This window comes from Leptidea sinapis, chromosome Z (genome assembly GCF_905404315.1).
Source record: "Leptidea sinapis chromosome Z, ilLepSina1.1, whole genome shotgun sequence".
NCBI classification, from domain to species: Eukaryota; Metazoa; Arthropoda; class Insecta; order Lepidoptera; family Pieridae; genus Leptidea; species Leptidea sinapis.
This window is the reverse complement of record NC_066312.1, coordinates 33,453,606-33,477,268: the sequence shown is the minus strand read 5'-3', so window position 1 is coordinate 33,477,268 and position 23,663 is coordinate 33,453,606. Positions and strand designations below refer to the sequence as shown.

Sequence of the window (23,663 nt, the reverse complement as noted above, 5' to 3'; positions counted from 1 at the left end):
CCTATAAATACTAGGAGAACATGAATTGTAAGGGGCTACGGATATTGTTCGATATTTTAAGACGGACCATTACCACAATCAGAGTCACAGAGTACATTTTAATTTTTATTATACGCACAGTTTTTGTTTTGTTGTAGTTTCATATTTATTTGAATAATTATAAATAAATTCGGTTAAAGATTGTCACTTTTATAATTTACTAATCCGATGTGGTTTGGGGAACGAATATATACCAGTCACGTACAAACTATCCTACTGATTATGAAACACCTCCACTAATTCTTCAAAGCACAAACAATTATTAGGATTCCATGCGATTCAAAATCTAACATAATTTACGATAATTTTAACAGGTCCGACTAGGCTTTTACCGTGGCCGATATCCACTCTTATGCCATATAGTTCTTATACATAACAGAGTGCAGAATGCAGAATTCGGCATCAATAATAAAAAATGGTTGACCACATTAATGACGTAAACCAAAGTTAACTGAACCGCTATTTGTGCGATATGTTTACTAGGAGATCATGAAATAGATGAGGTGGAAAATGCTTCATCGAACTAGGTAAAAAAACGCTCTAAAATATAGCATTAAGTGAGCGTGCGATTCTCGTTTTTCTATAAATAAGCAGACTTCTTATAGACTAGGAGAGCAACACTTGTAAAGAGATAATAATAAGCCAAGGCAGGTTTGTTATGAAACGAAAGGCTACGCTGTTTGTTGCCCAACAAGTTGAAGAATTTTTAATCGTTGTACACTAAGCATTATTCATCTAAACGAATATTATAAAGAGGAAACGTTTGTGTTTTTGTATGTTTGTTTGTAATGTTTTCACACAAAAACTACTGGACCAATTTCAAATATTATTTCACCATCAGAAAGTTGCATCTTCACTGAGTGACATAGGTTTAGGTTATATTACAATTTAAAAAAATAGGTATCCCCAAATAAATACATAAAAATTCAATAATATAACCCAAGGTGTGAAAATATTATTCATAAAAAATCTGCCATCGCGTGCGCTCCAGTAACTACTAATCATAGAACAAAAAAATGTTGCAGTAGTATTATACAACAAAACCCGCGGTATCAATTGTCCAACTACTGTAGTTATACCACTGTAACAACTTTTTTACATTTTAAAAGTTCATCTAAGCGAGTGAAACCGCGGGGAGTTGCTAGTATACAATAAATCAATAATATCACGCTTTTTGCATTATTTTCTTTCATTAAATATTGTAATTGTTTATTTAGAAATAACAATTATTTTTCTGTAAATCTGCATTCGACTAATTAGTGATAATTATGTGTTCTTGTTTCAATCTCGTTGGTATGACTTGCGATTCTTTAAGAGCAGTTAAAATATAATATTATGAAGACAGTTATAGTGTGGTTATAGTTAATACCTACGTAAGTATCCATCCCTACTGTGTGGTTGGTGTCTTTTATCAATATCTACGATAATGCATTTCTTCAGGAAGGGTTTTTGTGTTTTACGATTTATGAGGGCTCTTGCTAGAGCATTGTAGTGTTTTTGTAACCGTTTGTCATATCTAGTACACCCGTTTTTTGCTTCGTCTTTAACAATTATTAGTAGCTGTTCTATTTAAGAAATAACGAATAAACCAAGTACAAGTTTCTAGCACAAAATAGTTACATGAATGATTTATTCAAATTTCCTTCTGCAATGAAATAAATTAATAAAGTCGTAAAAATCGCTTTACGGAATTAGAGTAAACATTTGCCATTTTTAATGAATAAATAAAATCCATCCATCCATCCTCCATCAATGAAAGCAGGGAACGATTTCTCCAATACATTGTTAGTCGATTCTCCACCAGGCGCACAGAAGCGAAAGGAGCGCACAGAGAAATAAAAGTACAGAGCTTACCGTTGTTGAGGGAGCCAGGTACGCCCGGGGCAGGTAAGTCCATCTTATGTCCGGGCGAGGCCTGCTCCAGTTTGACGGCCACCAGTTCGGACATGTGCATGTGTTGCGGCTCACGCTTCACCTGCACCTGCACGTTATGTCCGGCGTGTCCGGTTGACACTCCCACCCACGTCACCGGGTTCGTCCGACTGCACCCGCTATCTGTGTGCATCACCTGACAGAGACCATTCAGCTTATTTATTTATAAAGCATTCTAAATCAAATCAAAATCACTTTATTCATGCAGGTCGAGTAAATGACACGTATGAATGCCATTTTTATTTTATTTTTCCATTTACCACCACAACGGAAAATGTTGAGCATCATTGCTAGGAGAGCTAGCAAAATGGAGGTTAAATGAACTTGTAAGGTCACTTAATGGTCACCATCTATCTGAGGACCAGACTATTGCTTATGGAGCACCTACATGATAATAACAACAATGATAATAACAAAAATGCCAGCCACATTAAGTGTAATTTTAGCAAATTGTATTTTTAATAATTAACTATGACCTATTTAATAAAGTGGATTCTTTAAAAGTGATAAGTGATAACAGTGATCTAAATAGAAAATCACAAACTTTGTGTAAGAAGCCAATTTTATTTCTCTTTTTTTCACATTCTAAAATGTGAATTTATGAACTGAAGTGGCAGTGGGCAGGGCACATAGTTCGAGGGACAGATGGCCGTTGGGGCAGTATAGTCCTCGAATGGCTACCACGTACCGGAAGACGCAGTATTGGTAGAACCCCCACAAGATGGACCGACGATCTGGTCAAGGTCGCCGGAATACGTTGGATGAGGGCAGCGCAGGACCGATGGAATTCGTTGGGGTGGGGCTTTTGTCCAGCAGTGGACGTCTTCCGGCTGATGATGATGATAGTGATAACATTTTGGTCAAAACTAGGTTTATTAAGCAACGTGTCATGTTATGTCAATGGTTAATCAATGCACTAAAAATCATATAAGCATATCTCCGGTCTCACTTTCTTGGGCGAATTGGTAAAGCAAGTGTTGCAAGTTCGCTTGGCTTGTTCTGTCTTGATCGTGAGCGGCTGCATCATGCCTACTCCGTCGATTATCTGGCGTTGCTCTGGGCAGCAAAGCGACTCTGGTACACAAGGCTTGCCCAGCTTAGACTCCTCCATTTTGCTGCTCTCCCTGTAATAAAAACTAGTTGCAATATATAATATACAACACAACCCTTATGGTAAACTTTTTGTTACACAGAGTAGGAATTCATCATAAATTGAATATCTTTAATTGCCTCTCTTGCCAGCTATCTTCTTTTTTTTATTTTAAAAACACTACAGAACAAATACATACATTTTTATGAAATAAGTACCACGAAGACCTCACGGGTTTATCTGAGTACCTAGAGCCATTCAATTTATTTTTAATTTTCAATTTACAATTCTTTTTTTTAATACTATTCTGTTTTCATGAAGTATCTTTTAAAGCGAGTTTTGATTTTCGTGGTATTTATGTACATTTCTTGCAGCTCTTTGGACAGTTCGTTAATGTAATCCGGTATTAGGTAATTGACCGTTCTCTTTCCATATTTATTATGAATTTTTGGTAAAAAGTATTTGTGATTTATATCGAGTTGTCGTATACCTAAGGGTCTAGGTTCAAGAGCAGAATTACACCATAATAGTAAAATGTATGGGTAATGCGGTTAAAGTAAATTAAATATCATAATTTTGTTACTGTGATATTAACAATGAACGGATTTTTAACAGAACTACGGGCTATAGAGCGTACTTAGACTATACACAGACTTTACTAACGTAATATTTTGCTAAGTGTGATAAATCCGGCACTCGATTTGTGCATTTCGCTCTCGTACGTTATGCTCAGTATAATTTCAACTGTCAAATAGTTATAAAAACGAATACAAAGATTATGCTAAGGTTACGTTCAGCTAAGTGTTGCTAAATTTTACGTAATTAAAGCCTAAGCAAAGTGTAAGTACGCTCTTCATTGAGATCGATAAGTTTTAAACATAAAATGACCAAAGAATTTGTGTCTGTGAGCCGTAACATTACAAAATTTGACGCAAAATTGTATGTATGTATTGTATCTCCGATAAATTGGTTACAGTAGTAAGTCTCTGTAACAATGTCATTAACCTAGAAAAAAATATATAGGACTGCTACTATATTATTTTGTCAACACAAATTTTCTCCCGCGAGGCACCCTAGAAATGGGGACGAATTGATTTTTACATTAGTGTGCGTGACAAGCTTCGCTTTACACTCGCCATTTGTTTTTCACTTTGTGTTAGTGTGCGTGCATTACTCAAAATAGAGGTTAACTGTCAACTAAAATATTTTTCGACGCTTTCACAGCTGTCACAGTGTATCTAGATGAAAAAATACAGACTGGTCTCAGAGGATTGGTCTCCGCTGCGCGGCGCTCCGACTGGATACCACTCTCGAACTCACACCAGTCTCGAACAATGTGTGACGTTGATGTGCCACATTTTCTGTTAAACTTTGCTAATAATTGAAACTAAAATGCCGGGTTGCGTAGTAAAACTTTGTACAACTAATACTACAAGAAATAAGAAAGACACTGGGGTCAGATATCATCATTAATTTCAATGTACAAAGCGTATGTTACAAAATTTGAAAGATGCCATTGAGTGTCAAGATGCCACGCACACAAGCATCTAATATTTTCCGTGATAAAAAAATCTATTGTTCTTAGACAGTGTGGTATTAAGTTGGAGCACAGCGAAGACCAATCCTTAATCTAAGGATCTAAGTAAAAATTAATCTGGTAATAAATAATGTTCCACGTTATCGACTTACTCCTTTTGTAAGCCAAGCCAACACCCCACGTAACTTACTTGATCCGCTGGTTACAGTTAAGGATGTCGAGGTGCAGCGGCGAGTAAGGCGAGTTGGGAGGAGGAGTCGGCACTCCGAACGTGGACAGCGAGCTCGAAAACAGGCTCTCCGTTACTAGGAACAACACAGATATATTACACTTCAAAATAGGATTTAGAATATAATAGAAAACACTTTATTAGCAACAAAAAAATCACACCTTCAATTAAAATCTTAAAATACAAAATTTAATAAGGTAACAAATATTATTCCAATATAAAAGAAAATAAAAAGAAGTGTGCGAGTGATTCCTTAAAAGGAGCTGACTCAGTATATTGTTGTGTCAGTGCAGAAGACACCAACACAACACTGGTCTTCAGCAGCCCCTGGTGACACTTAGAGTAGACAGTTGCTGTAGTCGTCCCATTGTAATTAACTTGTGTATCAAACGGATTCGTTTTAACGGATTCTGGAAATCAAATTTGAATTGTTTTTTGTGTCAGACCTGAAGAACAGGCGCTAGAGATTCAGCAGGCTTTTTTTTTTTCAAATAATAAAATTTTGTCACTGTTACTCCAACAGAGTGGCCTCGACACTCGTTGTCAACTGCCGGACTATGCTAAATAATGTGGGAGAAAATTACAGAGTTATCCTTAGTACCTCTAAGACATGCAAGTATCGAGCGCAAGGTTTCGATAACAAACTTTTAAGAACTGTTGCCAAAAGCACTCAATACTCTACGTACGCAAGAATGGAGTAAACTCTGGTTCAGCCGAGTTTAATCCACCCCAAAATGCTAGAGCAGTAGGGTTATGTAAAGAAAAATTAACCAGGACCCTTATAGAACATTGCAGCCTAACTGAATAAGCAGCCTAAGCCACGTAACACCCTTAGGCATATTTTATACAAAAAAATTAATACTTTTAATCCTTTTTTTTATTATTTATACTATTAATCATTTACAGAAAGAATCTTAAAAGCTAACATAGTCCCGCAAAACTGTTTGGACAGTTTGTCTGCAGGATCAAGTCTATTGTAATACATTAGTGCTTATTAGAACATTGATTTTATACAAGTGTAACTAACAAATATTGATAAAAAATATAATAAAAAATCTAATTTTATTTTTAAGGCAGTGTTGACAATAAATATTTCGTAAGTTTAGTTTTAAATTTTCTTTTACTGGTTTCTAGTCGGATGTCCTCAGGCAAGCTGTTTCATAGATAAGGTAGGCGTTTTTTCAAAGTCCTATCTCCGTAGTAGTTATTGATTCTAGGAACCTCGAACTTACCAGCGGACATCAACCGAGTATCGTGGTGGTGCATAATTGGGTTATGTTCTTGATTGCCATGATTGTTAATGGCTAATAAGTACTTATGTTTTAAGCTAACTGGCAATACTCTATATATTTTAAATAATTTTCTATAAACATTTTTACAATTATTTTTAACTTTTTTGGTGACGAGAAAAAAATATAATAATACGTTTGTGTAGCATATGTCCTTGAGAAGACCAACAGTTTGAGATATGTCTGCTTACTGCGAATGATATTATGAGAATCACGAAAATGTTGGCCGCAGTCTTCACAAACCATATATTATACTAAGCGGCCACAACGTGAAGCCCCTTCCGTTCTCCTTTCACTCCCTCTCGCGCTCATCCTGTTGTATCAGTCCGGTTTGCAGTTTCATTACCATTAGGTACATGTCGTGATATTTTCGTGTATTCACTGCTTTGTTTTTGAAGTTTTCAATGTTAAGATTTGACTTTTGTTGTTAATAGTTCTGAGTCGTTTTAATCTATATATATATATAAAAATGCATTGCAGTTCGTTAGTCTAGCTAAAACTCGAGAACGGCAGGACCGGATTTTAGTCTTGAATTATTTGTGGAAGTCCAGTGAAGGGATTAAAAGGTGAAGAAAAACAACAATTTTTTTTCCTTTGATGTGTCCATACATAATTTCTATGAGAGAATTTATTGACGCACGGTTTGACAGTTCTGCTGTGAAACAATTTCATTACGACAGCAGGGTGCATATTTTACGAAATAATTCTTGATGTTATGATATATTATTGACAAATTAATAAAAAACATTATTTTATTTATTATATACAGAACAACGTCTGTCGGGTTAGTAGAATATAAAAATCAATACTTTATTTTACTTGACCTAGATGCTTTCATTGATTTTTAAGCACACGTCACAGCAGAACACCTTTACATCAATCAATAATACATAGTTTATCTATTAATATGGTATGGTATTGTAGAATCGGGCCAATTTCCGCAACTCGACGAGTGTGCGTCTATTTTGCGTGTGTGGGAATATATTTGTTATTCCTGCCACCGAGATTACTCCAGAAACCTTAGCAACCTCTTCTCCTTCCTAAAGACTTCTGGGAGTGTGTTTGGGGTACCAAGATGTTGAGCCTGGTAAGTTGCTGCACCTGGACAACGCAGAAGTACCTACATGGGCAGCAGTTTCATCTGCCACCATGCAGGCCCTGCACAGGGGGTTGTCAGTTATGCCCATATTAAAAAGATGTTTATTATAGGGACAGTTCCCGGTTAGGGCCGCCGTTATTCGTTTAAGTTGGATTCTATTGAGCTTAATAAGGCGATTTGCCATACTGGCATCAATGTTGAGGATTTTTATCTAATAATAATAATAATATCCTAGTTATGCTTGTTTTGCACACCGTAACAAGAAGAAGCGACGATGTGACGTCATCGACTTCAGGTACAGAGTACTTTAAAAGCTATATTAATTGCATATTTGACTATAAAATAACAGTAATAATAATAGTTGCAGGAAAATAATGAGAATGTAATGTTATTCTTGTGTAACACACAACAGGTGTGTGCCAAAAAAGATTCCAGTCAATAGTATTTCGGGCAAAGCGTTCCCCACCGCCGTACGAAATATAATTCTATGTACATTTGTAAAAAAAAAAAAATTTTAAATTTACGGACGGCGGGGTTTTATTGATTGAGTTCCCATTGGCTACCCCTCGTATCTTTCTCTACGGTCGTTCCCTCATGATTAAGGATTGACTACGATCCTCTTAGGCTGCACCCATGGGATACGGAAGAAAATCTAAATGTATTTTATTTTATATATTTCTTAATAGATTTAATCACGCCATCTTTTTAATTTCTTTTATATTTCACAGCGGGGCGTAGAATACTTTTGTTGGTTGTTTTGTGAATATAATAGGGGTTAAAGTATGAAATTTTCGTTTTATTGTAAAAGGTACTTCGAATTGATATACAACCTTCATAGTTTGAGATTTTTAAGTGAAACTTTTTTCACATGGTACCTATGCAGTTCTTCTTTTAAAAAATGTGCAACATTCATGAGCATGTCGGTAACGCGAACCCATAAGGTTTACTCCCACAAAAAATTGCCCATCGCGGCTAAAGAAGTTTTCATTTCAAAAATATCAAAAAAAGCAACACAAAGAGAAACAGCTACTGATGATATTGATCATATTTGAATATAATTTTGATCTTCGATTGAAAATCAAGGAGAAAAGAATCAAGAACGTTTGTATGTATGTAAGTTGGTACTACACGGCCCTCTTATCTCTGGACCTCGCTGGAACGTGAAGTCCCCTCCCGTTCCCCTTTCACTCCCTCGCGCTCGTGCTGCGTCAGTACGGTTTGCAGTTTCTATTGTTCTGCGTTGCTATAATAGTACTGCCAGAAATATATACTTTTTTTACTTAACCTAGATTATTTAATTGATTTTCCATCATTATACTAATAATCAGCAACACAACCTTTACATCAATATATAATACTGAAAGAATAAGTCGTAGTTTATTTATTAATAACGACTTTTAGATGTTTTTATACGGTGTATGCGTGTGTTGAGATGGCGTAGTGTGGTTGAGTGTATTTATAGACGGAGCCAGCAGTTGCGATGCGCGGGAGTCGCTTGCGGGGGATGTCGAGTGACATCATTAAGGTCTTCACTATCCCAATATAGACTGTACCACTTCTGTACCTACTAACACAACGCGGATAAATAATGATATTATAATTGCCCGTAGACCAACTATCGTCTCAATTCCTAAAGAAATAAGATATAAATTGCAAAACATTACGAAAGTTTCATATGGTAGTGAAGAGATAACCTAAGAATCTGACAACACGATAGAAGTGTAAACTTAATATTGCTGCTGGTATTAATACAGTTATAACGGAAATTATTATTATTTTTGTGAATGCTTTATTGAACTGAACCTTCTTTGCGCACATGGGGGTATAATTTTTACGGATGAAACATATAATAAAAACATCTTTCGTATTTATAATATTAGTAGATACTTGTTTGGAAGGCCCGAAGGTAGGGCTGACATTTTCACAGGTCCATACATCCAGACATCTATACATTCTTACAAACTTTCGTATTTATAATATTAGAAGTTACTTCTTTGGAAAGCCAGAGGGTAGGGCTGAGGCTATCACAGGTCCATACTACATCCAGACATCCATACATTCTTACAAACTTTCGTATTTATAATATTAGCAGATACTTCTTTGGAAAGCCAGAGGGTAGGGCTGACATTTTTACAGGTCCATACATCCAGACGTCTATACATTCTTACAAACTTTCGTATTTATAATATTAGAAGTTACTTCTTTGGAAAGCCAGAGGGTAGGGCTGAGGCTATCACAGGTCCATACTACATCCAGACATCCATACATTCTTACAAACTTTCGTATTTATAATATTAGCAGATACTTCTTTGGAAAGCCAGAGGGTAGGGCTGACATTTTTACAGGTCCATACATCCAGACGTCTATACATTCTTACAAACTTTCGTATTTATAATATTAGAAGTTACTTCTTTGGAAAGCCAGAGGGTAGGGCTGACATTTTCACAGGTCCATACATCCAGACATCTATACATTCTTACAAACTTTCGTATTTATAATATTAGAAGTTACTTCTTTGGAAAGCCAGAGGGTAGGGCTGAGGCTATCACAGGTCCATACTACATCCAGACATCCATACATTCTTACAAACTTTCGTATTTATAATATTAGCAGATACTTCTTTGGAAAACCAGAGGGTAGGGCTGACATTTTTACAGGTCCATACATCCAGACGTCTATACATTCTTACAAACTTTCGTATTTATAATATTAGAAGTTCCTTTTTTGGAAAGCCAGAGGGTAGGGCTGAGGCTATCACAGGTCCATACTACATCCAGACATCCATACATTCTTACAAACTTTCGTATTTATAATATTAGCAGATACTTCTTTGGAAAGCCAGAGGGTAGGGTTGACATTTTTACAGGTCCATACATCCAGACATATATACATTCTTACAAACTTTCGTATTTATAATATTAGCAGATACTTCTTTGGAAAGCCAGAGGGTAGGGTTGACATTTTTACAGGTCCATACATCCAGACCTATATACATTCTTACAAACTTTCGTATTTATAATATTAGCAGATACTTCTTTGGAAAGCTAGAAGGTAGGGCTGACATTTTTACAGGTCCATACATCCAGACCTATATACATTCTTACAAACTTTCGTATTTATAATATTAGCAGATACTTCTTTGGAAAGCCAGAGGGTAGGGTTGACATTTTTACAGGTCCATACATCCAGACCTATATACATTCTTACAAACTTTCGTATTTATAATATTAGCAGATACTTCTTTGGAAAGCCAGAGGGTAGGGTTGACATTTTTACAGGTCCATACATCCAGACCTATATACATTCTTACAAACTTTCGTATTTATAATATTAGCAGATACTTCTTTGGAAAGCTAGAAGGTAGGGCTGACATTTTTACAGGTCCATACATCCAGACCTATATACATTCTTACAAACTTTCGTATTTATAATATTAGCAGATACTTCTTTGGAAAGCTAGAAGGTAGGGCTGACATTTTCACAGGTCCATACATCCAGACATCTATACATTCTTACAAACTTTCGTATTTATAATATTAGAAGTTACTTCTTTGGAAAGCCAGAGGGTAGGGCTGAGGCTATCACAGGTCCATACTACATCCAGACATCCATACATTCTTACAAACTTTCGTATTTATAATATTAGCAGATACTTCTTTGGAAAGCCAGAGGGTAGGGCTGACATTTTTACAGGTCCATACATCCAGACGTCTATACATTCTTACAAACTTTCGTATTTATAATATTAGAAGTTACTTCTTTGGAAAGCCAGAGGGTAGGGCTGAGGCTATCACAGGTCCATACTACATCCAGACATCCATACATTCTTACAAACTTTCGTATTTATAATATTAGCAGATACTTCTTTGGAAAACCAGAGGGTAGGGCTGACATTTTCACAGGTCCATACATCCAGACATCTATACATTCTTACAAACTTTCGTATTTATAATATTAGAAGTTACTTCTTTGGAAAGCCAGAGGGTAGGGCTGAGGCTATCACAGGTCCATACTACATCCAGACATCCATACATTCTTACAAACTTTCGTATTTATAATATTAGCAGATACTTCTTTGGAAAACCAGAGGGTAGGGCTGACATTTTTACAGGTCCATACATCCAGACGTCTATACATTCTTACAAACTTTCGTATTTATAATATTAGAAGTTCCTTTTTTGGAAAGCCAGAGGGTAGGGCTGAGGCTATCACAGGTCCATACTACATCCAGACATCCATACATTCTTACAAACTTTCGTATTTATAATATTAGCAGATACTTCTTTGGAAAGCCAGAGGGTAGGGTTGACATTTTTACAGGTCCATACATCCAGACATATATACATTCTTACAAACTTTCGTATTTATAATATTAGCAGATACTTCTTTGGAAAGCCAGAGGGTAGGGTTGACATTTTTACAGGTCCATACATCCAGACATATATACATTCTTACAAACTTTCGTATTTATAATATTAGCAGATACTTCTTTGGAAAGCTAGAAGGTAGGGCTGACATTTTTACAGGTCCATACATCCAGACCTATATACATTCTTACAAACTTTCGTATTTATAATATTAGCAGATACTTCTTTGGAAAGCCAGAGGGTAGGGTTGACATTTTTACAGGTCCATACATCCAGACCTATATACATTCTTACAAACTTTCGTATTTATAATATTAGCAGATACTTCTTTGGAAAGCCAGAGGGTAGGGTTGACATTTTTACAGGTCCATACATCCAGACCTATATACATTCTTACAAACTTTCGTATTTATAATATTAGCAGATACTTCTTTGGAAAGCTAGAAGGTAGGGCTGACATTTTTACAGGTCCATACATCCAGACCTATATACATTCTTACAAACTTTCGTATTTATAATATTAGCAGATACTTCTTTGGAAAGCCAGAGGGTAGGGTTGACATTTTTACAGGTCCATACATCCAGACCTATATACATTCTTACAAACTTTCGTATTTATAATATTAGCAGATACTTCTTTGGAAAGCTAGAAGGTAGGGCTGACATTTTTACAGGTCCATACATCCAGACCTATATACATTCTTACAAACTTTCGTATTTATAATATTAGCAGATACTTCTTTGGAAAGCCAGAGGGTAGGGTTGACATTTTTACAGGTCCATACATCCAGACCTATATACATTCTTACAAACTTTCGTATTTATAATATTAGCAGATACTTCTTTGGAAAGCCAGAGGGTAGGGTTGACATTTTTACAGGTCCATACATCCAGACCTATATACATTCTTACAAACTTTCGTATTTATAATATTAGCAGATACTTCTTTGGAAAGCTAGAAGGTAGGGCTGACATTTTCACAGGGTTGTATGATTAAGTTTAGTATGTATCAACGTACGTATTTATTACGTCTGACCTAATAACCTTTATACCAAGTTTATTTGTAAGGCCGGTAGTGTTTTAAGCTATATAAGTAAGTACAGGTTTATAACTGTCCCACGGGAACTCTAATTTTCCGGGATAATAAGTATCAACATGTTGGCATAAAAGGCATTTATTTTCTCAAAATTGATTCATTTAGAATTCTTTTTGATGTCGTTTCTAATATACTAGATACTACAACTGCTTCGGAAACAAATGGCGCTGTGAGAGAGAAGAAGCGGCGCAAGAAACTCTCCCAGCATTCTTTTTTGCGCTCTTTTCAATAAAATTATACAATATTGAACAGACATTGCTATCGCTATAAAATAATCACAATCTAGTCCCAGGCTGTCCGATCATTTAGATATTCAGCTGTGGAGTAATAGGATTTACACGTGATAATCTGGATTTCGGAGAAGTATTTATCAAATTCATTTGCAATTTCTATTTCCGAATTTATAACGCGATTATTAATATTTAAACAGATAGAGGTGTTACGGCAATTCGATCTACCAGTTTCATTGTTAATTACACTCCAAGTCGCTTTTACTTTATTATTACTGTTTGTAATTTTATCTGCAATGAAACGTGTTTTCGCTTCATGACAAACTACTTTAAAGAGCTTGGAGTATTTTTTTACATATATTTTAAACTATTCACTATTATTGTAATGTTTCTCATAATAAAGGTCATATAAGCGTTTAGCGTTGTTGACAGGCAACATAAGGTATCAACATGCCAAATTTTATTAAATTATGTGTATAAGTTGTTCTGTACTATATAAGTTACTATAGGTTTTTAACTGTCCCACGGGAATTTCTTAATTTTCCTGGATGAAAAGTATCTAAGATGTTGACTGGGGATGTAAGGTATCATCATCATGCAAAATTTCAAATCGGCACTTCACATCCCCCTGACTCGGTTTTGATAATTTTTTAATAAAAGTGTAGATTTATATAATATCTGATGTATTATAGTAATATTTCTTATAATACATCAGATAAAACAGAATTCAAATCAGTTTAGCTGTTTGTGATATTGGCGTGCACAATCAAACATACCAATATTCAAAAAACTGCTTGGCTTCGGTCTGAAAAAACAAGCAGTTTTAAATTAGGTTTTTTTTTAAATATTTATATTATATGAATATTGAATACATATAATTACAATATTTTGGTTAATGGTAATTATAACTACAATAATTAAACGAATAGGTAGTCATTTTTCTATTAAGAAAGAGTAAAAAAGCCAACCAAAATAAACAATCTAAATTATAATAATAAAGTTTTAATCATTTTAATGAAACCTAGCAGAATATTAAGCTTTTGCCTATTATTCTGTTTTTCAATTGACGATCTTTTTGTATTCAGTACTGTCGCGTGCATTCATATATATACACACACGAAAATAAGGATGCGAGGGAAGGAATTCAGATTATTTTACTATCTAGACTCGGTTCCCAAGGAAGTCGCAATAATATTCGAAAATAGAATAATTACCAATACAGATAATTTGTTTTACTAACAGAAGTTAGTTCTTGAGACTTTATATAGAATCTTATTCAAAAAAAGGTAAAAAATGAATCCAACTTTTTGAAGGTAAATAGGGATTATAGTTGGAAGGCCTTGAAGGCTCGGTGACTCCTCCAGTGCTTCAAGAGTATAGCCGCAGTGATCAGGTGATCAGGTTGGTGGTGATAGATAGTAAGGTGACTGACACGCATGCCTTGTTTGTCATGTGAAATGCGTAAACTGTCGTGTACTAGGGTAGCATAGTACACCAAGAAGTTATAATGAGACTGACAACACAAAGACACAAGCTATTACAATTGCAAGTTCAAACACACACTTCAGCTGTTCTCCTAGTACAAAATAGACAATAATTTAATAAAACAGCGTAGGGCTCCAGAGTGGTTGAGGGCGAGGGCGAAGGCGGAGGGTGCGCCCCCAAAAATCCGACAATTCTCTCATTTCCGTCATCAGATGTGAGTTATTGCCTCGATGTAGGCTAAAATATTGAAGGATCTATTTCGATTTGTATTGTTTTGCTGTTTATGGTAGCCTCGTAGCATACTTCAATCACGAACTTTGTAGTTAAATTAATAATAATATGCACTTTTACACAAATTATCTTGCCCCAAAATAGGCATAGCCTGTATGTACTATGGGCACAAGACAACGATAATTATATTTATTACAATATACCTACTTAAACATACATAAATACATATAAACATCTATGACTCGGAAACAAACATCCATATAAATAAAACCGCGATGGAATAAAGAACAGTCTTTGTCATGGGTGGAAAACTATAAAAGATATTAAGTATTTAATAGGATAAGTAAAAGTAAAAGGGAGGCTGATGATATAATGAAACATGCCGAAAAGCCTGGCTTACGCGCGCTGGACAAAGAAATAAACATTTTGACTGTTGCATCTCAATATTATATTCTTGATAATGTTCCATATGTTCATAAGCGTATTAATGAATTTGCTAGAAACTGCGACAGTCATAAAGTTAACACGAGTCACAAACATAAACTTGTTTTGTCTATTACTCGGTTAAGTTGAGCTAGTAATTTGAAAGATTTTCAATTATATTATGTATAATATTCTCCCTTTGAGTGTGCATTGTACAAAGTGTTGTTTTTTGTAATAAGAACGCTATCTCGTCATCAAACGGTAATATTTTTTTAACTAATTTGAAATCCAGTAAAGCTTTGGTGGTAATTAAGGATACCTGTGGTTTTTTATATACAACACGAAGGTAATATCAGAAGGTAGTTACAGATACACAATTTTACAATTAATAATATTTATATAGATGCATGTATACCCAGCAGTAAGTATAGTATGGTGCATTATAGCTAGCATTTCGAATTCTTCACGCTAATCACGGCAGCGCGGGCGACTGTCACGTCACGGCATGTTTCACGCATGTCATTTTACGTGACGTACGCCGCGGTTCGGTTTCACGTTCGGAATGTGGATCGTTCGCGGTCACTTTATAATATCAATTATGGACTTATTTAAATACACTCTAACACTTCTTTTTATGAAAATAAGGGACGAGACGAGCAGGATGTTCAGCTGATGGTAACATACGCCCTGCCCATTACAATGCAGTGCCGCTCAGGGTTCGCCGGCACTATAATTGCGCTCGTCACCTTGAGACATAAAATGTCTCATTTGTAATGTCACAAGCTACGGCGCCCTTCAGACCGAAACACAGTAATAATCACACATTAGTGCTTCACGGGAGAACTAGGCGCCGTTGTGGTACCCATAATCTAGCCGGCATCCTGTGCAAAGGAGCCTGGTATTTACAATATCTTTGCATAAAACTGCAGAGAGATACATTCATACTTAATAAATAGGTAATTACTAGCTGACCCGGCAAACGTTGTTTTGCCATATAAAGTATAATTCACGCGATAGTTTTATAAGTAATAAAATATTGCCTATATTTAGCCTGTACATCATTTTGTTCTATTGTCAATAGTTTTTGCAGCGCACGCAAAAATAGGTTTTCGATTTTACACCTTGTGTTACAAAATAGCAATTTTATAACGGATCCCTAATTAAAAAAAAAAAACATAGCCTAAAGCCTTCCTCGATAAATGGACTACCCAACACTGAAAGAATCATTAAAATCGGACCAGTAGTACCAGAGATTAGCGCGTTCAAACAAACAAACAAACAAACAAACAAACAAACAAACAAACAAACAAACACTGCAGCTTTATAATATTATAGATAATTATTACAAAGGACCGCACAAGGAAGCTCATTGCACAGCTTTGTAGTACGTGGAAGAAAGCTTCTTGAAAACCGAACTGTGGAGGACCGCCACACATCCAGATGGTGGGGGTGATATACTAATTTATGTCGTGCGAAGGTGGATGTCGGTGGCAGGAATTAGTTGAAAAAGCTCTTCGAAACACTCCCGTGATAAATGCGGTAGAAGACACACAAAGAAGCGATGTCACTACGCAACGCCAAGTGATTCAGCCGTTCACAGAGCACTGGATCCCCTGATAATTCGAGCAGCTCTGCGTTGCACGCTGTCAAATGGATCGATCTGATACTTGTGGGTGCGAGAAATACTCCATGTGTGGCCGGACCTACGTAAAGTATTACCGTGCTCTATGACGCCCAGCTTCTTCGAAGCCAATTTGGCTTCCCCTTCCATATGACCGCGGAATTGGCAATCGGTCGAGATTTCGAGACTCAGTATTTCAAACTAGGCGAGGATTTTTTTTTCGCCTACTGTTGTCGGAAATGTATACTTTGCCTCTATTTGCGGCCTATAGCTATATGATCCAGACGTTTTAAGCACTTTTTGAAGTACTCTACAAAAACAATGAAGTCAAAAAAAGCAAAACTAATTGAAAATAATATAGATGGAATAGTCTGGTGAAAGACGGAATACCTCCTGCAATTGAAACATTGTGAGTCGTTTTGTGTGAACTGACTGTGATAGCAGTACCGTCATTGTTTCAAACACATGATAATATGATAGATCTACTGCTAGTAAAAGATATACCAAGTACGTACCTTTGTGGACAGAGGTCCTATTACCAGTCTGACTTGGGAACAGAGAGTACAGCGGGAATCTGGACGCCCCTGTGAACAAACAAACATACATAGTAACTTTCCCCCGACTGTACATAGATACAATAATATGTACGATACAGAAAGATCGATGTATATTGAAGTTATTCATTATTATACTTTTTTTAAAGTGAAACCTTTATAACATGATCGCCTCAATTTTTTTATTTATCGCATGTCGCATCGGCCGGTACACGCTTCAGTTTTGGAGGTTCTCGTATTCCAAAGGAGGTTAGATTATGTCGAACGTGTATATGTTGACACAAAGGCCGCCCCATTTTCCTTCCTCATTGGCGTGATGAATTCCACATGGTCTGGTATTAATTGTGTTTAATTTCGTGTTTTTGAATTGAAGAACTTTTGCCAATCTAAATGTACTTTTTGATGAGTTAGAAGGGATCCATGAGTCGGTCCGTTAAGCGGTCTCTTATGATCTATTTAGTAAAACAGGCGGAAGCGAGCGACATTTTCTTATAATTTACACAATAAATAATGGTACATTAAATATTTTAATTTTTTTTCTCGTTCATACGATAAGAAACATTAATAACATACAATTAAATTTGTAGACAAATATATATTTTTTTCATGTAAATTTAATGTTTAAAATGTTAAAATGTCGCAAAATATATGTTCTTTTTAAAACTCGTTCACAGTTCCCACATATTTTTCACTTGAAACAAAACAAACAAATGAAATACTTTCGATTCTACTAATCCATTTTTGATTTTCATTAAATTTTCTTATTAGTATTATCACTAATTATTCATATCGCCGAAATAATAAAATACTTTCTTAGTCAGTCAGTCAATCAGTGAGTCAGTCATAAATGACAACAACAAGATAGCGCGGGGTACCAGGCTAACATACCTTGCTGGAGATCAGCGGGTGGGCGGGAGCGGGCGCCCCCCGCCGCCCCGCCCAGCATCTCCCCTCGTACTGAACCACCTCACCACCTGAAACAAAATACAATGTTATCATAATATACAAGCCTAGTATACTAAAACTAACTCTAAAAAAATTTAAGCTGTTGTTAATGATTACATGCTTAATAGTATGTAGTTACTGAAAAATAAAATTCAATGGAGAGACTTTACAATATTTAGAGTCAAATAGCAATGGATTAATTTACTCCAGGTATACTGAAACATCATCCAAATCATAAAATTATTAAATATCATAATTGCATTAGAACTTTTATAAAGCTATTCTTGTTGCATTGTGGCACATTCGATAAAATAAATAAACTAAATAATATTTTATTTTTATATTATTAAGCTTTAGTTTAAGATAGCGGGTTCGCTTCCCCGTTGTATTCTAGGCTGAAGGGTCTAAAGGCTTAACAATTTAACTCGACTATGAGAGACTAGAGAGGTATGATAAAACAAAATTCTTGGGTATAATAATATCACCTGTTGATAAGTATGTACCTTTGACTAAGTTCTAATTAAACATTTTGGCATCATTTTGTGAATTGGAAATAGATACGATTCAATTAATAGTACTAGGATATTATAAGAAGAATAAAAGAATTCACGCACATTTTAATGTTATTCGACTTACATAACCATCTGTTGGATTTGATAACAATAGGTCAAATATTGGAAGGGTCCTGTTAGTGAGTATAATTATTAGAGTATAACCCTAAAATCTATACTCTTAATGTAGAACCGATTTTATTGTTCGTTTATACCACGAAAACTACTAAACCGATCGGAATAATACTTATACTATAAGATACAGCGTGTTTTAGAGAAGGTTTTAGTATATATGTTGGTGATTACTTATCCGAAACCTATATCTTATTGACTATAAAATACGTAAGTATCCATCCCTATTCTGTTGAAATACATATGTATTCACAATGCAAATAATCAGTCAATTACATTGACGGGCGCAGGGTACTTAACTTATATGACAAAATAACTTTTGCCGGATCAGCAATATAATATAATACAATTATTTACCAAATAAAGTATTTCTTTACAAACCCTGCAAATGTGACGAATTCAAAACTTTGTCTTCTTTTTATACGTTTCAATAATCAAAGATAAAAAATATTTCATTACTATATGATCTTTACTTAGAGCATATATAACATTAAGACGCTTCCACTGTCTTTTCGCTTAGATCTTTTAAAGTACTCAACGGATTTTAATGCAGTTTTCAGCATTACATACAGTGATTCAAGGGCAAGGTTTATAATTAATATGTTAATTAATTGTGTAATTAAATTATTCAGATTGAGCTTCTTTAAGAAGTTATGACGGGTATAAATCTCCAAGTAAGAAGTAGCAAGCAAGAAAGAAGAAAGAGATCAAGAAATTGCTACTTTTTTAAATCATCACTTACAGTTTCATCTTTTTACAATTACAATATATTATGTAAAGTGATGTAACAATTAATATACTCAAGCTTCACTTACGAAGGCGGGTATTTTTAGTTTTTTTCTAAGTAGGTACTTTAGGTAAGTAAGTTGATATTTATTGAACTATCCTGGAGATATATACCAAAGCCAATCAATGCAGATATTGAACACAATACAGAGCGACTGCATACTCTAGTAAGACCGTGTCGTTTTCAGTTCGTTACAAAATCTCTTGATGAAATCAAAATTCGTGACGTGTTGGGAATTGGAAAAATTTATCACCTTAAAGCCTCGCCTAGTATCGGAATACTGGGTCTCGAAATCTCGAGCGATTGACAATTACGCGGTCACCTGGCAATGCCAAATGGGCCTCGAAGAAGCTGGCGGTATAAATAGAACAGAGCAATATTCAAGCCAGCATACTAGCGATATACAAAACTATTGCTATCATCTCTGGTCTGGCCAAACCAGTATCAGCTCAAACAGTTTATCCACGTGCAACGGACTGCGTGCATTGACGGCGACCTAGTGCTCTGTGAAGGGCGAAATCACTTGGCGTTGCGTAGAGACCTCGTTTCATTGTGACTTTCTACCGCATTTATGACAGGGAGTTTTCCGAAGAGCTTTTTCACCTGATTCCTGTCACCGAATTTCATCATCGTAAAACACGTAGGTATCAAATTACAATATCATCCCCACCATCTGGATGTGTAGCACGTTTTCAAGGAACTTTCTCCCACGTACAACCAAGCTACGATACGGCAACGCTCCTGGGATTCCTCTGGTGTTACAAGAGAATATGGGCGGCACGTCATCAGGTGATCCGTACGCTTATTTTCCCTCCTCTTCTATAAAATAAAATAAGTAATATTTTTTTGGCCCACTTCGTCACTTATTTTTCATTTGCGAGTTAATAACATGAAAATAATATTTTAATTAAAAGTGTAACAAGATGTTACGGATAATATGAATCTTGTAATAATGGCTTGAATTTAATAGGAGTATTTCGATTTGACAAGATTTTACAATAATCATTCTTCAAAGCTTAATCTTTGAATCTTCAAAACTTATACAAAAACGTTATAAGCATACAAATGTGTAGAGCCCTGTCACACGAAACTCAACTCTAATTATAGACATCGAAAGTTTGTTTTTATTTTGTTACATTCGGCGCGTCGAGATGGCTGGTTCGACAAAAAATGTTATTGTGTGAAAAATGTTAAGAATAAATTACGTTAACCCATTTCAAAGTTTTTATCTAAGGACACGATTTATGCCATGCTCATGCCGTGCTGTGGAGTTCTGTGAACAGATCTTGAAATAGCTTCTCGTTTAGTTTAGTATCGTGTTAGACATATCTTTGATGGATCGGGAACCAAGAACCTATTACATAGGCCACGCCCTAGCTAAGATCTAGAGTGCACGAAACTAATGCACAAGCTATCTCGTACCGATAGCGCATTATCGCACAAAGAACGCTGAAAATAATGTGCCCCTACTTAAGATATATCAACATATTGTAGAATGCAATAAATATACTTAGTAGATACTAGCTGCCCGGACTAATTTCGTTCTGTCAAAATTTTATAGAAAAATTTAAATAAATTTATCGTATGTATTTTCGAGTGATCCCATTATTTATGTCACAACATGTATTTTAAATCTGAAATATGATCGAAAATATTCATTTAAATTACATGCTGTAAAGGGGTATATCGATCTATATCAAACGCACAATGCATGGTCTATATTAAATATACCTGCATTGTATAAGTATTAAGGATTTATTGCTTATAATCGCTTCGTATATAAGCCATCATTTCTTGTAAAAAAGTAATGGTTAAAAAAAGGTTATTGTGAGTTATCCGTAAGAGGTAGATATACAATCATTGCAAACTGTTTGTAGATATTTTAAAGGTATACAATACTGTAGTACATTATTTTGATCTATCTTGTAGGGTTCAGCTAGCGTTTGCATTGAAACCGCAAAAAATGTGTTTATTGACGACATCACATTAGAAACCTCTAAATTATCAGTGGTTCTACTATATTATGCATACTTCTCTAAATATCTAAAATAGATTGCGTAGTTTTAAATATCTAAGCATACATAGGGTCAGACAGCTTTGTTTTCTACTATGTAGTGAGATATTGTAAATGCTACAGCGGCGCCATCTGTTGGCCCCCAAGCCACTACTGCTTGGGGCAAGCTATTTATGTATATCAGTTGGGTGCTGTTAGTAGCGATTCAGTGTAGGGATTTATACTTAGCTAGTGATATTAGATACAGGGCTACTCAGACTTAATATTTCGTCTCGACGTGATAATCAATTCACTCAATCACGTCGCTGATCAGTGTATTTGATCAAAATGTATTCAAACAAAACAAATCTTATATTTACAATAACTATGATACAAAGTTTACATCAACTTGGAAGCACTCCCTAAGGTCTCCCTTTCAAAAGTACGTGGCGAGAAAAATCCCTGAGAGCATTCATTAAAATTAAATCTATTTAGAAAACAGGAATCTTATTGAATGAAGATAAGCTCTAGAAAAAAGGTTACGTACAGAAATAGGCGTTGCTAAGGAGGACCGGTTGCCAGGCAGCGCCCTATCCCTTTACAGAAACCTTAGAGTTGTCCTTGCGATATTATGTAGCCGCCCTAATTGTAATATTACTGTAGTAATTGCTATTTAGGCTCACGGGGCCCACGCAGTGACATTAGCAATCTCCAAATTAACAGGGGAGCTGAGGATTACAAACTTTACATTTCTTTTATACTATGGTGACACGTGCAGTATCTATATATATATAAAAATTAATTGCTGTTCGTTAATCTCCATAAAACTCGAGAATGGCTGGACCGATTTGGCTAATTTTGGTCTTGAATTATTTGTGGAAGTCCAGAGAAGGTTTAAAAGAATGAATAAAAATGAAAATGCTCGGAATGAAATAAAAACAACAAAAATTTTGTTTTTATTTTGATGTGATGAGATACATAATTTCTATCAGAGAATGTAATGACGCACGGTTTGACAGTTCTGCTGTGAAACAATTTCAATGTAACAACAGGGTGCATGCATATTTTACGAAGTAATTCTTGATGTTATGATATATTATTGACAAATTCATATAAAAACATTATTTTATATATTATATACAGAACAACGTCTGTCGGGTCAGCTAGTATATATATAAAAATAAATTGCTGTTCGTTAGTCTCGCTAAAACTCGAGAACGGCTGGACCGATTTTGCAAATTGTGGTCTTGAATTATATGTGAAAGTCCAGAGGAGGTTTAAAAGAATGAATAAAGATGAAAATGCTCTGAATTAAATAAAAACAACAATTTTGTTTTTCCTTTGATGTGTCGTTCAGAAATCAAATTGAAAGAATAGTTTAAAATTAATAACTAATTAACTTTTTCTATATATATTATATCCTTAATTAATAGTTGTTTTATTATGCCTGAAATAAATAACTTTTTTTAATATTTATTATGTACAGAACAACGTCTATCGGGTTAGCAAGTGTCTTCATAAATATGTTTTTTAAACCTATTTTTGATATTATTTAAACACGATTCATATATTGAATGTAGCACCTCACTAACAAATTTGTATTGTATATTACAGTCATTGTAAAATATTCTCTTGATTAAAAAGAGTGACCGTTGAGTATTTTTTATGTTCTTCTCACAAAATTTACGTTTTCCGAACATTAGGTAGATTCAGTAATGTAAAAGAAATATTTATAGTGACGATTCAAAAGCTCTTAGTTTAAACCTAATTGAATAAAGTCTATTTTTTTTATGGAATAGGAGGACAAACGAGCGTACGGATCACCTGGTGTTTAGTGATCACCGCCGCCCACATTCTCTTGAAACACCAAAGGAATCACAAGAGCGTTGCCGGCCTTGGCCTCGGCTAAGAAGGGTGTATGCGCTATTTTTTTAAAGTTTATTTGACTTCGACTTGGATTTTGATATAACTCATTACAGGACATATCATTCGCAGTCGGATAGCGGAAAGGTAAAAGTAAGCTTAGAGACAGT

General features: G+C 35.2%; 1 protein-coding gene across 2 annotated transcripts in view; it reads right to left on the bottom strand.

Moving 5' to 3' along the window:
* Nucleotides 1-23,663, bottom strand: part of LOC126979133 (BAH and coiled-coil domain-containing protein 1) — a 118,194-nt gene that overhangs the window by 26,985 nt on the left and 67,546 nt on the right. For both annotated transcript variants that reach the window (XM_050828358.1, XM_050828359.1), the window contains 5 exons: nucleotides 18,111-18,196; nucleotides 17,184-17,252; nucleotides 4,789-4,903; nucleotides 2,921-3,095; nucleotides 1,894-2,107 (listed from right to left, as the gene is read on the bottom strand). In XM_050828358.1, the coding sequence (XP_050684315.1) occupies nucleotides 1,894-2,107; nucleotides 2,921-3,095; nucleotides 4,789-4,903; nucleotides 17,184-17,252; nucleotides 18,111-18,168 (631 nt within the window). In that variant the 5' untranslated portion in view covers nucleotides 18,169-18,196. The remainder of the gene's footprint in view (nucleotides 1-1,893; nucleotides 2,108-2,920; nucleotides 3,096-4,788; nucleotides 4,904-17,183; nucleotides 17,253-18,110; nucleotides 18,197-23,663) is intronic.